Source organism: Podarcis tiliguerta (assembly GCF_965153285.1).
Source record: "Podarcis tiliguerta genome assembly, chromosome: 7".
Lineage (NCBI taxonomy): Eukaryota > Metazoa > Chordata > Lepidosauria > Squamata > Lacertidae > Podarcis > Podarcis tiliguerta.
This window is the reverse complement of record NC_139540.1, coordinates 45,836,534-45,855,919: the sequence shown is the minus strand read 5'-3', so window position 1 is coordinate 45,855,919 and position 19,386 is coordinate 45,836,534. Positions and strand designations below refer to the sequence as shown.

General features: G+C 41.1%; 1 protein-coding gene across 2 annotated transcripts in view; it reads left to right on the top strand.

The window, feature by feature from the left end:
• MYOM1 (myomesin 1) overlaps positions 1 to 19,386 on the top strand; it is a 67,170-nt gene that overhangs the window by 19,266 nt on the left and 28,518 nt on the right. The window contains exons 7-18 of one of the 2 annotated variants that reach the window (XM_083450008.1): positions 6,195 to 6,283; positions 6,376 to 6,438; positions 7,179 to 7,343; positions 7,922 to 8,083; positions 11,347 to 11,488; positions 11,861 to 12,060; positions 12,879 to 12,935; positions 13,388 to 13,512; positions 15,558 to 15,741; positions 16,184 to 16,358; positions 18,039 to 18,160; positions 18,999 to 19,316. In XM_083450008.1, the coding sequence (XP_083306134.1) occupies positions 6,195 to 6,283; positions 6,376 to 6,438; positions 7,179 to 7,343; positions 7,922 to 8,083; positions 11,347 to 11,488; positions 11,861 to 12,060; positions 12,879 to 12,935; positions 13,388 to 13,512; positions 15,558 to 15,741; positions 16,184 to 16,358; positions 18,039 to 18,160; positions 18,999 to 19,316 (1,802 nt within the window). The remainder of the gene's footprint in view (positions 1 to 6,194; positions 6,284 to 6,375; positions 6,439 to 7,178; positions 7,344 to 7,921; positions 8,084 to 11,346; positions 11,489 to 11,860; positions 12,061 to 12,878; positions 12,936 to 13,387; positions 13,513 to 15,557; positions 15,742 to 16,183; positions 16,359 to 18,038; positions 18,161 to 18,998; positions 19,317 to 19,386) is intronic. The other variant, XM_083450009.1, reaches the window with a different exon arrangement.

Genomic DNA, 19,386 nt, shown 5'->3' with positions numbered 1-19,386 from the left:
AAGGTCATCCTTCTTTTATGACTCCATATTGATTTAAAGCAAGATCCTGTGATTTCTTAGCCTTTAATTGGGGAAGTTACAAAAGAGAAATTCCTTCACAGAGCGTGATTAATGAGCAACAGATCCTGTTGGTGTTCAGGCCTTCACAAATTCTGATTTCCCATGACTGCAGGGGTCACAAGGAAACCTGCCGGTCCCGTTCAAGCTACATATTCTGGGATGCTGTTGCCTCAAGAACAAAACGTGTATATGTTTATGGGATGTAATCCCAGAAAATGTGGGAGGAAGATCTGGAGTCAATGCTATCTTGACCTACTGGGACAGTAACAAAACTATCAAAATCTTCTTGATCTGAGTCAATGGAAAGACGTGGTGTGACTATCATATATGACATGATTCTTTTTTTTTTATCCTGAAAAGGGATGGTGTTGTAATGACAAATTAGTAAAGCTTTCTTCTTTGAAGTTAATAGCTGGAACAGTTTATGTTTTGAATTTATGGCATACAGCCTTGGATCCTGCTTGTGTGTGATTACTAGGTCTGACCAAATTCAGTTACTCCCAGTAAGTATGCATAGAGTTGCAACCTGAGTTTGTGAAATTGATCATAGATACAGTAAAAGTTAAATCATGATACACATGCACCACCCTTTTCTCCCTTGAGATTAACAAACAAGTTGATTTGTCAACATTTGAATGGAAAATAGTAAATTTATCTAAATAGGGTTTGTTATTTATCTTCCAATTGATATTTTTCTTTAGAGTATGACGTGATTGTTTTTGTGTGGTAGATGGAACATAGCTACAGATAGCAATTTTCAATTGGAAATATATGCTAGCTAATACTTCTGAGTAATTAATTGTCACACTTTTGCATATTTCCAATGAAATCCAGTTTCAAATATGGGAAACAGCCTTTTCTGTCAGTGTTAAAACTACTGCTAAAATAAGTAGTGTAAGCTACCTTTTAAAATTATATTATGTGAAATGCTTTTTTCCCCCTCTATTTTCTTGAGATATTGTTATCTTGCCTCCCTCCTCTTCTTCCAAATAGAAATGTAGTTTTATTTATATAGGAAAAGTCTACAATCAACTAAGTAATCTTAAAATTGCTACAAAGGGTTTATTGATGCATTTCATAATATTTACAGTGATGAAGAAAGACTATGTGATCCATGAAACTTTAAGTTTACCAATACAAGGGAAACTCATATTGATTCAAAAGGTAATTAATAAACAGTAACTTGGTTCACATGTAGTGCTAATCCATAAGTTCGCACTGCAAGACTGAGTCTAGGAAGAGCCTCAGCCTTGCATGCTTCCTTTTCTTTCCACACCTTTATGTAGTCCAAATAATTAGTTCCTGGTTTTTAGAGAACCATAGCTCGTCATTGCGTATGAACTGGAAAATTATGTTTTATGCTTGCCTGGCAAATCAGAATTGCAAACCAGGGGTGATTGAAAGCCAAGGAGTTCATCCAGACTTCTGTTTGTCCCACTACTTCCCCCCAGAAATGCCAATCTTTCCTGCTGAATCGGAGCAAACGTCAATTGCATCTTCCATGGATTGACATCTGCTCCGATTCGGTGCTAACGCGTGGGTTTCCCTGGAAAATGGCAGGGCAAACAGAAAACTGCTTGGACCCTTGCTTTTTAGGCCAAGTGGAAGTGTGGATGAGCCCAGGGTTTGCAATTCTGGTTTGCAATTTGGTTTCATGGTACAGGCTCAACGTAATGGCGAATTATGGTTTGTCGAAAAAAGAATATAAACACAAGAAGTAATTTAAAACAACTTGGTAAAGAAGTGCAGAAGCCTAAGGCTCTTTCCAGGCTTATTCTAATAGTGCAAAATTATGATTTGGTGTTACATTTGAACCAAGCAACAAGTACCTTCAATGAGACTGGGAGAGTGAAACACAGAATAGCCTGACAATATTTTTTGGGGTTTCTTCAGCATAGTGTTATTCATACAGTGATCCCACTTGTACCATATTGTCTGCTGCAGATCTCTGTGTGAACATTATTTATATTTCATAAAACGTGTACACCGCTTGACAGTAAAAAATATCAAAGTGGTTTACAAAAGATAAAACAATACAAATTTTTAAAAATCACACCCATACTTTAAAATGTACGAAAGTTAAAATAATAAAACAGGTTAACATTACCTAAACTTTTGAAGCATCTGGGTAGGCTTAGCTCCTCCTCATTAGATAGATCCACACCATTCATTTGTAGCACATTCAATGCTACAACATGATTTCCCCCAAAGATTTCTGGGAACTGTAGCTTCACCCTCAAAGAACTACACCCTTAACAAACTATAGTTTCCAGGATCGTGTGCTTTGAATGTATATTAAATGTATGGTGTGGATTTGCCCTTATTTGGTCATCTGCATGTTATGATCCTAAAACTGTTCACCTAGATGCAGACTACTTCAGGTTTTGAACATGCTATGTAGTTTTTACAGAAGGCGGCATGGTTTAGGCATAAAAATACTGGCACACCATCATTCTTCATTTTTGAGATGCTGTTTCATATTGTGTGCTAAACCTAAATTAGGAGGGAGAGATTTCCAAGCCAACAGACTGATATGTGGCATAACATTTTGCAAGCCGGACAAACACTGACAAGTTACCTGATCATTCCATTCAAGTTATCAGGGAATTTGTTGACATCCTTGTAAGAAAAGTTGGTGAAGGCTAGGAAGAAGAGACAAAGAAATATTGGAATGCTAGTCCATAGAGAGGACTGCAACCTATGTGCAGGTTGCACATTTGTTTCTTGGAATATTGTATACAGTTTTGGTCACCTCATCTCCAAAAGGACATTGTAGAGTTGAAAAGGGTTCAGAAAAAGGCAACAAAAGTGATGAAGGATATGGAGTGATTCCCCTATGAGGAAATGTTGCAGCATTTGGGACGTTTTTAATTTAGAGGAAATGCGAGCAAGAGGTGACATGATAGGTATTCATAAAATTATCCTTAGATAGAGAAAGGGTTTTCTCCCTTTCTCCTAGCATTAACATCCATGCACACCTGATGAAGGCAACTGTTGGAAGATTAAAAACAGATAAAAGAATCTATAACTTAATTTGATGATGGGAACTTGGACTTGTATCCAACAAGGACTTCCACTTGTGCAACAGAACTTTTTCTCCTTTCCCCCTGTATCGTCCCCAAATCTGCTGTGGAGGTTTGAGGGGAAATCCAAAACAGATTTGGGGAGCACACATGGTGAGGAAACAGAGGCTTTCTGTTGTGGAACTACCTATGTGAATTTGACAGCTTTATTGGATACAGCCCTAATGATTAGATTTGCCTCACACAACTGAATGAGTTGTTTTTTTTATGAGCCAGATTTTATTAGTAAGAATAAATGAATGTAAGCTACTCCTATTTTATTTCATTTGGTTGACGTAAAGTGTGATTTGGATTTTTAATGACTTATTTCTTCCTGTTTTAAATAAATTGTGTGGTAAAGTAGTTGACTTCTGAGTCATCCCCCTTTTCTTCACAGAACTGAGGAGGTGAAAGCAGCTGGGTTACATTATCCCACAATGCCTGCCAAATAATCAGATTTTCCTTAAAAAAAAATTAAAGTTTGTGGCAGTTATGAGCAAAGGGAATCCTTGTGCCAGTGCTGTCCTCCCAACTGAAGGGTCAGTGTTGTGCCTGATCATATGCCCAAATAATGATTTCTTGCATAAATTGTTGGAGACACCTTAAGATCAAATTGCTACAGTTTGGAGCTAAAGGAATTGTCCAGAATATTTTAACCATCTATTCTTAGTGTAAGCAATCTGGAATTTGGACATGGAATCTAACATAACGTCTCTCCCTTGCACATCCTTCTCTATTTCTTTCTCCTTCTCTAGAGTAAACCTGTACTGGCATATCAAAATGTTAGTACAGCACAATGTTGGTACATCCTGAATCTGTACCAGATTCTGATTGACCCATGGTAATTCATGAATTCCTGAGTTCCCAAGGATAAATGATCTCCCTTGTTGGTATTGTTTTACAGCCTGAACCACATTTACAGGTTATGAGCTTTGCTGGATAAATGTTTCAGCATTTAACATTCAAATTCCCCTTCTTTTGAAGAAGATTAAAATATCCAACGATTTCTGTAGCATAATTATTAGCAATTATTTGAAATTGCTGGTTCTTTCTTATCTTATCTCTTAGGATGGTGGATCCTAATCCTACTCTGAATGTGGCATTAGAAAGTAATAATTAGCCTGACTAACTAGAACTTAGTACTTTAAGGACTTTAATAGACACTAACAGTGAGGCTAAATATGCCTTTCAGACCAAGATTGTCCTTCTGCCAGACATGGCTTTATTTACATGGTGAGGGTCACTTTAGTACTTTTATCATTGAAGCCGCAGAGCTTCTCCCAATACGTATTTTATCCCTGGCAAGTTTATTCTGTCACCTTGGTCCTGTGCACATGACTTAATGTTGAAATTAATTATCCACATAACTTTTTTTAAACTCTGAAGAGTCTACATCCCAGAAAAAGTTATGGCTCTGTTGTAAGAGTTCATCAAGTATGTGCCCATTTATTGTGCTTATTTTAAAGCTAAGCTTGTGGATACAGAAAGAAATTCACCAGTACAGCCCCTTCACCATTATTATTTGAGCATCTCTGCAAGCTCTCACTTGGCTCCGAAGTACCACCTGCAGCATCCCACCTGTGCCCAGGAGCCTTGCTTCCCTCTTTTGCTCTGCAGGCTCCCACACCTTCAAAATAACAAGAAACTACTCATGAGTGTCAGGAGCCCCTTTCAAAACGGTGTGCAATTTGACACAGGGGCCGCATCTGGGTGATGCGAATTGGTTGATAACGCCCTCCTTCCATTCACATGTGGAAGTATTCTCCCTGCACACATAGATGACAAGTTGGGATCCAAGCTGCTGCTGCTGCTGCTGTGATTTTTACCTTTGCTCTTTTCCATGCCCTCCTCTTGGGAGAAAAACACTAGTCTGACTTAAAGATCCACTCTCATCTCCAAACTTCACTTCACATTAAGTGTGTCTGCTGTAAGGAATAGTAGCAGCGCACCTTCTATGAATTTCTTACTTTCTCATCTAATGTCCCTGGAGAATCTGATAAGATGCAGGCCTCCCCCCAAATAAAGCTCATGAGATTTCAGTTCCTAATACAATTAAAACATTGTTCAGGATTAAGAGTGGGGTTTGAGTGACTAGGGCATAAGACCCCATGGAAATGTTTTTTCTGGTGCGATGCAGCACACACTGTCCCATTTCTTCAAATTCTCTGCCCCATAAACTGGACCAAATTGTTCCATGAAGAAAAAACAGGTCCACAAGAAACTGCTTTAGTGGAGAAATTTCTTCCTGAGAGCAAGTATTAAGAACCCGAGGTAAGGCTGAAATAACTAAAATACAAAACCCTTTAACAGCTGCTTTTCTCATTTCTCTTTCTGTTGAAACCCTTCAATAACGTTCCAGCACTCTCCCCTTTTACCAGCTCTCTTAACTACCATACTTTGCTGTATTCCTGTTACATTCCTGCTACCCTCCCACAGTTCTGAAACATTTTGGCTGATGCCTGACCCTCTACTAAATAGAAATTTTATATATTTGGGATGCACAAAAGTTGAATTCAGTCAATAAAGTGAAATACTCTTCTAGTGGTAGGGATAGAATTGATACTTGCAAAGCCAGCATGGGTGAATGAGAAGAGTGCTTGCTTGCATGCATCTAGGGGTAAGAATGTGGTTGAAATGTTAGAAGGGGGGAAATGGGAGATATAAAGTGAATGTGAACATCCATATTGTTTGCTGGTGAGCATTAAGCAGGTAACTAGAAAAGGCACATAAGCTAATTCAGGATTAGTAACATTTCTATCCAGTTATATATTTCTGTTCCACATCTGCTTTTTAAAAACTCTCATAAAGCCTACTCATTATTTATCCTTCAGAATTGAATTAGACAATTACTCTGAAGTCATGAGAACTAGTAGTAACCTTTTTCTGCTGCATTAACATATTCTAGTTCAAGGATCATTCCTTTTAGATAGAGGACACCTTTCTCAACACTGAGCAACATTTTGACTAGCAATGCTGGAGGATATTGCTCATTAAAAAAAACACACAATAAATATAAAAATGTAACTCTTCTGTTGACAGCGACATTATTGCTAATCCTTCCATTCTTTTCAGATGTGATTTTGAAGACACCGCACAGTATCGTGCTTCTGCCATGAATGTAAAAGGAGAGCTTTCAGCCTATGCTTCCTTGGTGGTGAAGAGTAGGTTTGCCAAAAATGAATTATTTGGATTTGCATTGCATCTTTTTACAAATCTCTCTAGTAGCTAGAATTTTTGCACTTCTCTTTCCTAGGATACAAGGGAGAGTTTGATGAGAGTTGTTTCCATGCAGGAACTGTCACCCTACCCTTGAGCTGTAAGTTGTTAACTAATCATTGCTACGTACTGTAAGAAATAGAGGTTTTTTAAGTATTTGAATTCTTTTGTGGCTTTACCACATGTCTGAGAGTTGATGGCATTCTTCAGCTTGTCAAGGAAGGGAAGGACACCCAGCTCTTCCAAGACAGGCAGAGTCTTGCTGCTGTCAATTGTTGTGTTATTGATAGTATGTTGCCCATTGCTTCATCTGATTGCTGCAATCTGTGACGATCTCTCCAGACAAGGTTTTCAGCAGCACAGTTTTCCTGATTGTTGGTCCAAAGGCTGTCTTCATGCCTTTGTACATGTTGCGAGTTTTGAGTTGAATGCTCTGACACAGCTTCAGCCAGTAGTCATTGGCACATTGTCTGGCAATCCGGTGGGCATCGTTCCTTGTCTTTCTCAGTGCAGCAGGGCGCATGCTTGTAGTTCACAAGAGCCTCACGCGTTACAGAAGCAACAGGTTTCATGTCCTTAATGCTGGCCTCAAACCATTTGGAGATCTGCTGCTCTCTTTTCCCAAAAGAGGACATAGTTGTGTTGTAGGTTGCCACTTTGATGTAGTTCTACCTTGTTTTGATGCTGTCTTTGGGCAGTTCAGTAGTGCTTGTTCAATGGAATCAAAGAAGTATTCACAAAGTTCAGCTATGGTTGTTCTGGCAGTGTTCATTAGAGGCTGCACTTTATGCTTTGTGCTATAATCCTGGAGAATAAGCACATTTCTTTTTATTCTCACAGTTGGTGTTACTCCACATGGCTATGCCTCCAAGTTTGAGATCCACTTTATAGATACATTTGAGGTTTCCTTTGGAAGAGAAGGTGAAACAATGAGTCTGGGCTGCTCAGTTATCATTCACCCCGATATTAAACGGTTCCAGCCGGAAATCCAGTGGTATAGGAATGGTAAGTATGCATGGCAAGATGAAACTTGTTTGTTATTTCACTTAGGCTATGCTTGCACAGGAGGTTTCTGTGGCCCTGCTTTGTAGGGAAAGGATGGGAAGCATCCCATGAAAGGAACTAAAAAAGAGATATAGTGGAATCCTACACTTGGAGTACTCATTACATCACAGATGGTGCCGCCGACTCTGACTCCACAACACTACCATCAGTTTGGGGATACAGGTGGCACTGTGGTCTAAACCACTGAGCCTCTTGGGCTTGGCGATCAGAAAGTCGGCAGTTCGAATCCGCATGACAGAGTGAGCTCCCGTTACTCTGTCCCAGCCTCTGCCAACCTAGCAGTTCAAAAGCACACCTGTGCAAGTAGATAAATAGGTACCACTGTGGTGGGAAGGTAAATGGTATTTCTGTGCGCTCTGGCTTCCATCACAGTGTTCCATTGTGCCAGAAGCAATTTAGTCATGCTGTCCACATGACCCAGAAAGCTGTCTGTGGGGAAACGCCAGCTCCCTCGGCCTGAAGTGTGATGAGCGCTACAACCCAATAGATTCTGTTGTTGCATCTTTTTCAACTTGTAGGAGTCCTAATTTCTCCATCCAAATGGGTCCAGACGCATTGGAGTGGAGAAAGAGCTACGTTGACCCTGACTCATGCCAACAAAGAGGATGAAGGCCTTTACACCCTCCGTGTGGTGATGGGGGACTATTATGATCAGTACAGTGCTTATGTTTTTGTTCGAGGTAAGTTTTAGTGATACCAAATTGTGTTTGTGGTGCTGGTGGTAGTAGTAGTGATAGAGAGCATTTAATGACATGCATATACAGAATACCTTCATGTAATTAAGAATCCTCGGCATAAATCAGAATAATGTGGAAAGGAGTCCATGTAAAAAGTTAAATAAAACAGACGGTGTTAGAAGCTCCTCAGTGCTGTCTCAGAAGACTTATATTGCTCACCACATGAGCTTGCTCTCTCATTAGCTCTTGGAACAGAACTTTGTTTTATTTTTGTGGGGCGAAAACATCTCGGGTTTTAAAATAAAAAGGTATTTGAGCAATGGAATGGAGGGAAGTTGCAGCACAGAGGTCAAAAGCTGGTATTTGGTACATGAGTTCACTTTCCTTTGTTTATAAATAAAGGTGCAAAGGACAAGCATTCTAGAAATTCAATTCAGCTCTTGACTCAGCTGGCAGAATTTAAAGCAAAATTTAACTTCCTATTCAGTTTGCCTTGCCAAAAAGGGAAAAAAATAGAAATTGTAATTGGGCGGGTAAAGGGAACAGATATTTGCCAGGAAAAAGAAAAGGGGGCATGGAATTGTTCTTTTAAGATCCTTGCAGTGTCTGCTTGATCCCTGAACTGCAGCAGTAGTTTTAGATGAGAGCACAGGGGGGCTAGTGTGAGAGTTTAGTGGAAGACACTTCAGCGTTACAGTTCTAGGGCCAAACTGCATGAGCCACAGGAGATCCATGATTGGAACTCCCATTGCTTTCAGTTAAAACTGCTTGGGGGAGCCCTCCAATTTTGAGCAGAGAAAGAGTACTGAAACAGAGAGGAGTGGGGGATGTTAAACCTTCCCCTGTTTCATTTTTATTGATTTATTGTTTTCCTCCCAAATGTTTTGTTTGCTTGGCGGATGAAAACATACAGGTACCTTTGAGGCTGCGGCTACTTTTTACTAAAAATAGAAATATCAATAAAAATCTTCTAGATTGGCCCAGAGTCTTGGGCTTCATCATGGAAAATCTCATGTGCATTTAAGGGGTACAGCCCTCCCGCCACTCTATCCCTGTAATGAGGGATGGCTGTACTGGCTTAAAATGGTAAAACAGTGAACAGTTTAGGGCAAAGTAGTAAGAGGGGAAAGGATAGCACATCTTCCTCCCACAGATTTCCCCTTGCACCACTGCATTATTGTCATGCTGAGACAAACATATGGCTGTGTTGTTTGACAGGCAGTACCCATGATGGGATCGAGTACACCAGAGTCTATGTGGAATTATTTATTACACAGGCAAACTGCAGAATTTGTTTTAAATCAACATTTTAAATTGTGGCCGTATTCCTATGCACACGGACTTGGGATCAAGGCCTGTTTAAAGGATTTAAGAAGTGGGGCTTACTTCTGAGTGAACATTCACTGCGTACTGGCTTTTAATTTGTTTTACTTCATTTGATTTGGTTTGTGTTAAACTTTTGCACAATGAATACAGTTTCTCCTGCAGGGAGTGTCCCTTTAACGAGTGCTTGAATGAATGCCTCATGAACAAGTGTTTGTGTGATCACATTTCACTGGTTCATGCAGTGACTCTATATCAGTCTCAGCTGCTGAAGGCAGCTGAAGAGAGCAATGTGGACCCTGGAGGCTCTTCACATTCTTGGCTCTATGGCCAAGCCCAGAATGGCGCCAGTTTGCCCTGTTCAGCAGAACCTAGGGAAATGTGGCTAACGGCCCTCTTACAGAAGATGAGCAAACTGTACTTGGTCAGAAATTATATGAAATCTCCAGGGGCTGTGGTCATTGGGGAGTTCATAAAAAAGAAAAGTGGAGCTGCTGAATCAGCTAAAATATTTATGCTGGCAAGCAGCTATTCATTTCATGTAAGGACTCTGCTAGATATTTAAAGTGTTTTCCTTTCACATTAATAAGCAAAGTGATCCTAGAGCACCCTGGACTTCCAGTGGGCACTTTTGAGTTTCCCCATCAATCAAAATTGATTTGGAGTCCAGTGCTATGTACATCTTCTTAGAATTAAGCCCTATAGGCTTCCAGTGGGACTTGCTCCCAGGTAATTGTAGGATGTAGGGTTGTTTACAAATCCATTTTTACTGGAAACAGAGGAATGTCAAGTGTAGTTGCGGGGGCGAGTGTATTGAAATAACTGAATTCTCTTCATACATAATTCTTGAAAAGGTAGTGGAATTCTCCTCTTTTACAAGTTTGTAAAAGGAGACAGGGACACGGGTGGCACTGTGCATTAAACCACAGAGCCTAGGACTTGCTGATCAGAAGCTCGGTGGTTCAAATCCCTGCAACGGGTGAGCTCCTGTTGCTCAGTCCCTGCTCCTGCCAACCTAGCAGTTCAAAAGCACGTCAAAGTGCAAGTAGATAAATAGGTACCACTTCGGTGGGAAGGTAAACGGTGTTTCCGTGCCCTGCTCTGGTTCGCCAGAAGCGGCTTAGTCATGCTGGCCACATGACCCGGAAGCTGTACGCCGGCTCCCTCGGCCTATAGAGTGAGATGAGCGCCGCAACCCCAAAGTCGGCCACGACTGGACCTAACGGTCAGGGGTCCCTTTACCTTTAAAAGGACACACAGCAGAGGTGGTTTTAAGGTACTGCAGCCAGTTCAGCTGTGCTGCAGGGGGCTCCACAACAAGGCTGTAGAATGGAGAGAGAGAGGTGGGAAGGCACTGAATTTTAGCATCACATAGGGTGCAGCAGAAATTTAAGAGCCCAAAGTCCTCCACTGTGTATTATGCTGCAAATGAGAATGAAGTTCTAAAAACAATTTAAAATAATTTAAAGGAACATGTGAAAGCCAGTGAGGTATAGCAGTTAGAGTACCAGACTAGAACCATGGAACCAGGTCCAAATGTCAAGTCTGTCACTGAGTCATTATGGGAGAAATTCAGTGTCACACTATGTCAAACATTTCATAAGCACAAGCATTTCAGCTTGCAAGATGGAATTATATCCCCTTTCCTTGCATGTTGTTCTGGGGGTTCTCTCACCTGCCCAGTTAATTTTGGGGCTATGAGAAGAGGAAAGGGGGGAAATCCCTATTGTGCAAGTCGAGGATGTTGCACAGGGATTTCACTGACAAGACTTGTTAGGTGAATCCCCATCGTCTAAATCAGCCTAACCTCCATCACAGACCTAAAGTGAAGATTTGGAACTGTGCTCTAAAACTTCCAGTTCTGTTACAAGCAGAGACACATTGTGCCTTTGAACAATAGCTTTCAGTTGTTATTTTTAAAATGCATGCCTTCATCTATATAGATGCTGATGCCGACATACCAGGAGCCCCTGGTTCTCCTCTGGATGTGAAGTGTTTGGATGCTAACAAGGATTATGTCATCATCTCCTGGAAACAACCCGCAGTTGATGGAGGAAGTCCCATCTTGGGATACTTCATTGATAAGTCAGTATTTGTGCCAGAATGAAATTACTTCTGATCTCTGGGACCATAAAGATCTCTTGCTTTTGGAAAATACCAGTGCACCTTCTGCATTATTAATTTGCTATTTTATGTCTCCTTTTTCTAATGGAGGCAAGTTAATATGGTCAAGAATGTGGGTTAGCAAATGTTGCTGAGACATGTTAGTAAACAGTGCAAATGAATTACTCCATATCTAACCATAGCCCCTTTCCATATCTTTTTCCTCCATCTATTTGCTGTATGGAATATATATATATTCAAGCCAGCATTACACGAGCAAGTATTTGGGGAGATTCTGGAATAGCTTTGTAATTTCTCTTTGACATTAAAAGCAGTTTTGTTTTTGCTTTTCAGATGTGAAGTTGGCACTACCCACTGGTCCCAGTGCAATGAGACACCAGTGAAATTTGCTCGCTTCCCAGTCACAGGTTTAATAGAAGGGCGCTCCTACATATTCCGAGTCCGAGCTGTGAATAATGCTGGCGTGAGCATTCCATCCCGGATTTCAGAGCCTGTAGCAGCCCTGGATCCTGCCGATAGGGCCAGACTTAGAAGTAAGAGTCTTCCTAATACTCATCCCATCGAGAGGTTGAAAATTTTGAATTTGTGGAGGTTGTGACCAAAGAGTCCTTCCACTAGAGGGAGCAAGAGTAAAGCAAACTCTGCATCATGCAAATTAGGATTTGCCAAAACCAAACTCTTCCATATTTCTCCCAATATTTCTTTTGCACCCCCACTTATCTATCTGATATACTCGGCATCAGGACCAGCCCTGGAACACGCTCTCCAGAAACAAGCTGTGGTAGATAATTTTACCACAACAGAGACCACATTTTGAATGGCAGCCCTATGTTCTAACATTCATAATGTTTTTATCCAGTCTTTTAAATGTTCTTGCTTCAGATAGACTTGCCTTCATTATCTGAATAATTCTTTATGCTGCCAAGGGTTCATCCCACACCAGAGCTCTAATCTAAAATGCACCCACTTCAACATTTTTGGCTGGCCATGGCTGGGATGGTGTTCAAGTATTCTCTTTCAGTTCTCATGCGTTTCAAGATACCATGGAATACCTTCTATATATAGTTGTGTGGCTTCTAAAGCTCTCTTTTCAATCATGTTGCGGTAGAGAGAATCAATTCTTCATTCTATAGGAATATATTTAAGCCTGGTTCAAACGTATATTGAATTAGTTTGTTTCCAGATCTACAGCTACAAAGCTTCGACTTAGTTCAGTAGTTAATACATTCTCTTACTTAATGAAATGGTGCTGTCATAGTTAGGAACCCTTGTTTAAAAAGCAATTGCGTTAGTAAGATGCAGTGCTTTCCCACATATACCCACGTCTGCCTAAGCTCTGACTTTGTTTCAGGTCACCCCTCTGCCCCCTGGACTGGACAGATTATTGTCACTGAGGAGGAACCTACAGGTGAGCAAAAGTTCCTCTGAAAGGAGGATGATCTGAATTCTATTTAGCTTTTAGTGCATGTATGGATTGCAGATTTTAAACTGGTTGCAATCTTTTTTCTTTTTTTTTGCCACGACTTCCCTCAAGAAAACTTTCCTACAAACTAGTTTTGTGAGGCAGCTGATAATTCCCCTGAAATTTAAAATAATGAGGAATATTGAATTTGGCAACAAATTGGGCCCACCTATATGAACAAAGCACATCTGTGGAAATTGTGTTGGGTTGAAAATTTCTTTTAAATCTATATTCTTGAGAGAAATAAAGTGTCTAAATCTCTGGCCTCAAATTGCTTGATCTCACAGAAACGAGCTGCATCAATAGTTTTGCAGACTGCCTGCTCTGCTCCTCTGTGGTAGTTTCAATTTATGGCATTAAATATATAAAGGCCTTTCTTTCATCACACTTTTATACAGAGGGCATTGTTCCTGGACCACCTTTAGACCTTCATGTTACAGAAGCCACAAAGAACTATATTGTGCTCGGTTGGAAACCTCCTTTTGAGCGGGGCCATGAGGGTGTCATGTACTTCGTTGAAAAGGTAAAACCACAGTGCCAGAGCATAGTTTTCTCATTCATTTCCCCACAAGCCACATTTTATCCTCAGACGAAGAACAGCAGGCTGGTACCTTTTTCTTTTTTTGATTTTTTCCACTCCACATCAAAGACAAAAATTTCCAAACAGTGTTAAGATTGGGGGCAGAGGGGGGGCGGGAGAGAATCAAACTGAAAGGAAAATATTGAATAGGTAGCAGAAACATATTTTTGAGAAGGGTTTGCCATTTCTTCTCCTCATAAGAACATGAGAAGAGACCTGCTGGTTCAGGCCAAAGGCTCGTCTAGTTTAACATTCTGTTAGCCAACCAAATCCCTGTGGGAAGCTCACAAGTAGGTCAAGTCCTTTTGTCATGAACTCCTTTTCTTAATGCAGTATAGAAATAGATTCAGTCTTAACTAGAATCCTGTCTAAAAATAAGAGCAGCCGTCTGTGCTCACACAAACTGATTAGTAGCATAGTTGGGAATGGGTATGTTCTGTTCCAAGCAATGGCCTTGGATATGAGGATTCTGGCTCCAGTGGGGACACATTGAAGACAACAGCTCAGCAAGGCGCAGCAGGGCTGGGTCTAGGTTTTGCTCTCTGTGGAGCTCAGGCTAGTGGCTTCTTAGGAACACAGCTCAAAAGTTGTCCCAACACAATTCAGCCTTAGACTACCGGTAAGCCTTAAATAGGAACTGTGGGACTCTAGCTCTGCCTTCAGTGGGAAGAGCTACTTTTAAGGTAGGGTTGCCACATTTCAAAAAGTAAAAACCAAGACACCAAACGTTGAGGGTTTTTTTTACATTTACATTTTTTTATTTACTTGCCTAATATCCAGGACAAAGCGCCGCCTTTCAGAAACCCCCCCCCCCCCCCCGCGGACATCAATTCCACCTTTGAAATCCCAGTAATGTCTGGGAAAATCTGGATGTACGGCAGCCTTATTTAAGGGGACCTAGCCTGCTTTAAGAGTCATTGGCTTCAACACAGTTTTGGAGAGGCCATAGCTCCACTAAGGCTTCTGCACTGGAGTTCTTGCTGTCAGAGGATGGCAACTCCAGCTCCACAGAATGAAATAGCACTGGCATAATGGGCTCCTCTTGCACTGGTGTCTCCAAGTTAATAAGGACCTCTGGGGCTGATGGTGATTCCCACCCCAAACCTCCTCTCCTAAAGATGGGGAGCCTAACTCATAAGTCATACCAGGATTATCTCCAAGTATTTATTTATTTATTTATTACATTTATATACCACCTTTTATCTTCCAATGATTTTAAGGTGGTTTGCGTAGTTCTCCTCCTCCCCGTTTCATCCTCAACAACCCTGTGAGGTAGGTTAAGCTAAGAGATGGTGACTGGCCCAAGATCACTCTGTGAGCTTCATGGCTGAGTGGAGATTCAAAACCTGGTCTCCTAGGTCCTAGTCCAACACTCTAACAATTACGCCTCACTTGCTTTTAAATATATATAATAGATATATTTTCTAATGCTTAATGAGTTGGATCCTGAAAACTGTGCCCAGAAGGAAGCTTGCAGAAGTGGACTTTCCCACTGTCTCCTACTGTCCCCCAAACCCACTTCTGAAGATTGTTGAGCTTTCCTTGATCTGCTCACAGAAGATTTGTTTCTTAGGATGGAAGCCAGTGGAGTTTTTTTTGTTTTCATTTTACATCTCCCCCCCCCGCCCAAACAAAATTACTGCGGTGTAATTTCACTGCTCATGTTCAGCCAAATGTAATCATAATTATCCACCAAATACACATGCTTTATTACCTCAAAATAGGTTATAGTTAGTCTCTAAGACAAAGTTGGGTATGAGAATATTATCCACGTAGGATCTGATCATTTCTGCTGCAGCTGGCAAATCTGCTTTCCATTAGAAACACCCTAAGCTGCAAGTCTCCCACCACGAAAAGTGTGTTCCAACTTAATGATGAAGCACAATGAATCCCTGTAAGAATGTGAATAATTTGCTACTTTCTGCTGGACAGCTGCAAAGTTTCTTGTAAGATACTGATTTTGTCCAATTCTGAACTTCCCATTTCAGTGTGTTGCAGGAACCGAAAACTGGCAGAGAGTGAACACTGAGATACCTGTAAAGTCCCCTCGCTTTGCACTTTTTGACTTAGCTGAAGGGAAGTCCTACCAGTTCCGTGTCCGTTGCTGTAATTCAGCTGGAATTGGTGAGCCCTCAGAAGCCACTGAAGCCACTGTGGTTCGTGACAAACTTGGTAAGTGTATAGTGCAGGCCACTGTGGATCAACTTTAGATGCCTTAGTATTTTTATGAACTTGTTTCTTTTTCTCCCTTGAATGGGAGTGTGTTGGCTTTTATATGTGTTTCCATTTTTTCACATTGCCTTAAGTTCAACCCATGCCTTATGATCAATGCTGTTTCACCGCAGTATCTCTCCTAACGCAGTCAAGGTGGAGGGCATTCATTCCCATGCACACACCCATGCAAAGCTGCTATCACACAATTAAGATAAACATAAGAATCAAGGTACCTGTACACAAAAGATGTGATCTGCTCACATTTTCCTCTAATTATTAGCCACTTAATAGATTTCAGCATTACATTTAGCACAAGTAACAGAAACGTCGGTATCTGGTGTATTAATGTCAGCAATGGTGACCATTAACTTGTTCTGGTACTTTTATACTTTGTCTCTAGATATTCCTAGTCCTCCTAGCCATCTTGTACCTGTCAGAAATACAGACACCTCAGTAGTTGTCACTTGGACAGAATCCAAAGATGCAAAAGAGTTGATTGGATATTATGTAGAAGCAAGCAAAGTCGGATCTGGTCACTGGGAACCATGCAACAATAATCCTGTGAAAGGCACAAGGTAAGTAGATTAATGGCTGGATGGGAAGCTTGAACTTTTTTATGTGCTAAAAGACAGCTTGCCAGGTTTTTAAAAATACTTCAAATTTAAAGAATACCTTTCCTCAACTTCAAATTAATGTGTTTGGAATAACGTTGTAGTTTGTGATATTATGCTTCTGCAGCAACTGGCATTTCCAATTCTAATCACTTATTTGCTGGCACAAAGTGAATAATTATAATAAGGCTATTGTTGCAAAAGAGGACACCTGCTGAAGGACGGACACTCTTGGATTTTGCCCAATAGTTGTTATAATATCTCATCCAGAGAAATATGTTTTATTTTTAGAGAAGAATATACAGGGGCACCATTTGTGATTTCACTTATGCAGGGACAACAATCTCTGTAAGGCTGTATTGAAGATGGGATTGCCGAAAGGGAGTCTATTTTAAGAGCATTTCCCCTGCTTCTTAAAAAAAGCACCTCATAATAACAATAGCAATGTTATCCAAACACAGTTTACAGTAACAGGATCTGTGTCCTTGGTATACATAATGCTTAGGCCCATTTCATGTTTAGAATATTTCCCTTGCAGTAGGTAGAAGCATTGAGTTAGCAAAAAATAAAGGAATAAGTACAAGGAATAATTGCAAGTAATCTGAAACACAAGCTGGGATTGTTTTTCCTGCCCTCCCTTAATTGTGTTTCTAAATACATAGTCCTGCCAAAATGCTTGCTTATGAAAACTGCACCAGAATGCAGTATTGTGGTTCGAGGACCCGATCCCCGCGTAGTGGAATGAAAACACAAGGACACGTGATATGAGGTTAATGGGCAAGAAAAGGCCACAACTTTATTGATTACAGCAAGTGAAAAGGTATTGGCTTAGGCATTGGATTACGTCAGCTGACTCCACCCCCTCAGAGAGGGGTGAGTCTAAAACAGGGGGGTTTATTCACCAGTAGGTGGAGCCTGTTGATGCTAATCCAACTATAAGCTCTCCCCTGATGTCACTGAGGGTCGTGCCATGGCCTCCCGCCACGTAGGCATTGGACAGAATACACGACCGCCAGATTCCTTTAACGGAATACCCAAAATTGAAGGCGCAGGCGATGGCCACACCTAGCCCTTCGACACACCACAACACATTATTCCAATGCCTAACCTACCCACCAATACCACGAAAGTTGTGACGATTGCTACGAGGTAGGCGAAAAAAACCAAAAAGCCTAATGCCAAATGGAAAAATTCCTACCAGGCCCCCCGGACAACCAGGGCGACCAACCAAAGGTCCATAGCAAGGCCAAAAGAAAACTGAGACCCTGAGCTTTAAGGGAGCGGAGGGTGGGTGACTTGCGACAGAACGACGAAAAGTGAGGCCGGAAGGCTGGTGCCGCAGCAATTTAGGCTGCTAAACACGCCCCCTCGCAGGCACCTGGTTGGGTTCCTGCCTGTGGGCGTTGGCGCCAGCCAGGTGAGTGGGAGGAGGCAGAGTCCGGCTCCCGACCACAACTACTCCCCTCTCTTGCAGGAGGAGAGTCTATACAGTGCTGCCCCATCTGAGATATCCTTTGTAGTCCATACCTTGGGTTCTTGGAACTTTTAAAGAGTGAGGTCCAAATGCAGCATATCATAGAAGGGCTCAATTGTTTGCAAAATCTGAAATCTGATGGCGCAGTCATTAGTGGTGTTTTACTTTAGATTTACTTGCCATGGACTTACTACTGGGGATCACTACACTTTCCGTGTCAGAGCTGTTAATGCAGCAGGACTTAGTGAGTATTCACAGGAGTCGGAAGCCATTGAAGTCAAGGCAGCTATTGGTAAGTGACTTCTTGTTCCTATACCAGAAGTGGAAAACAGCATTACGAGTATTAAAGACAGGGGTGCAATTAACTAATAATATTTATTTGCAGTACTGTTTGTGCACATTGACTATGCATTGGTAATATTTTGTATTTCACTTTCATCGTTTCACAGTCATCCAGTCACCATGCACTTGTAGACTTCTCACCTTCACCATCCCAGACTTCCTTGGGTGTGTTCCCTGTAACTCTGTATAGAAAATAAGTTCACCTCACATCATTCTCTCAAATGACCTGGCAGTCTGATTCCATGCAGTGGTATATATTTCACCTCTAACGTGCCCTAGCTTGCAAAAGTGTGCTTGTTAATTTCCATGCCTAATTTGCTTCATTGCTTGATTCCAATAATACAATGATTTTTATGTCTTCATGTTCCAAAGTATTTTTATTTATATTGTATTTTACTTTTGAGATATTTGGAATGATCCGTCCATTAATAATCCTATTAATTGAAGAACTTTGCAACTTCAGAGATCATCTGTGTAACATGCTTCTGAGGTTTCTTTAACAGATCATATATCCCTCCAAATAGTTGAGCATTAATGTAGTACTTTCAATATAATGGACATTGTTCAGTCTAACATTCAGAAGAATCTTAACAGCATGCAAGTATTAACTGCTGAGGTGTATGGTATTATATGCTGATGACAATTTCATATAAATCAAACCATACAGCGTATTGTCTGTGAGTCTCTGTCATGCTTTGTGTCCATTTCTTCATTCATTTGAATAATGGAGAACTGGGAATGAATGGACTCTAATTTCAAATGTCTTTGTTGTTTTCTGGCAATTTTAGGGGGAGGATTGCTTCATGATGTATGTCCTGGACTAAGTGGTAAAGCTGATGGACTAACAGACCACACTGCCAACTGGGAAGGCATGCATGAGTCCTCCCAGCCTATCTTTGACACAGATGCTTTGTTAAAACGCAATGCTAAACCTAACAGGCAAACAGTGCCCGATAGCTCTGGTAAGCAGAGGAGTCCGACAGACAATAAAGTGAGTGAAAAAGTTCCATCTCCTGCTCCACAAAAAGCAGCTACCAAGCAGGCAAGTAAGTCTCGTCCTGAGGACCGCTCAGCACTGCAGAGAATGAAAAAGAAAGGTGATATAGGTGAGCGTTGGTCATATGCGGTGCTTTCATCATTTAGCGCCTTCATTTCAGACACTTAATCATCTGTGAT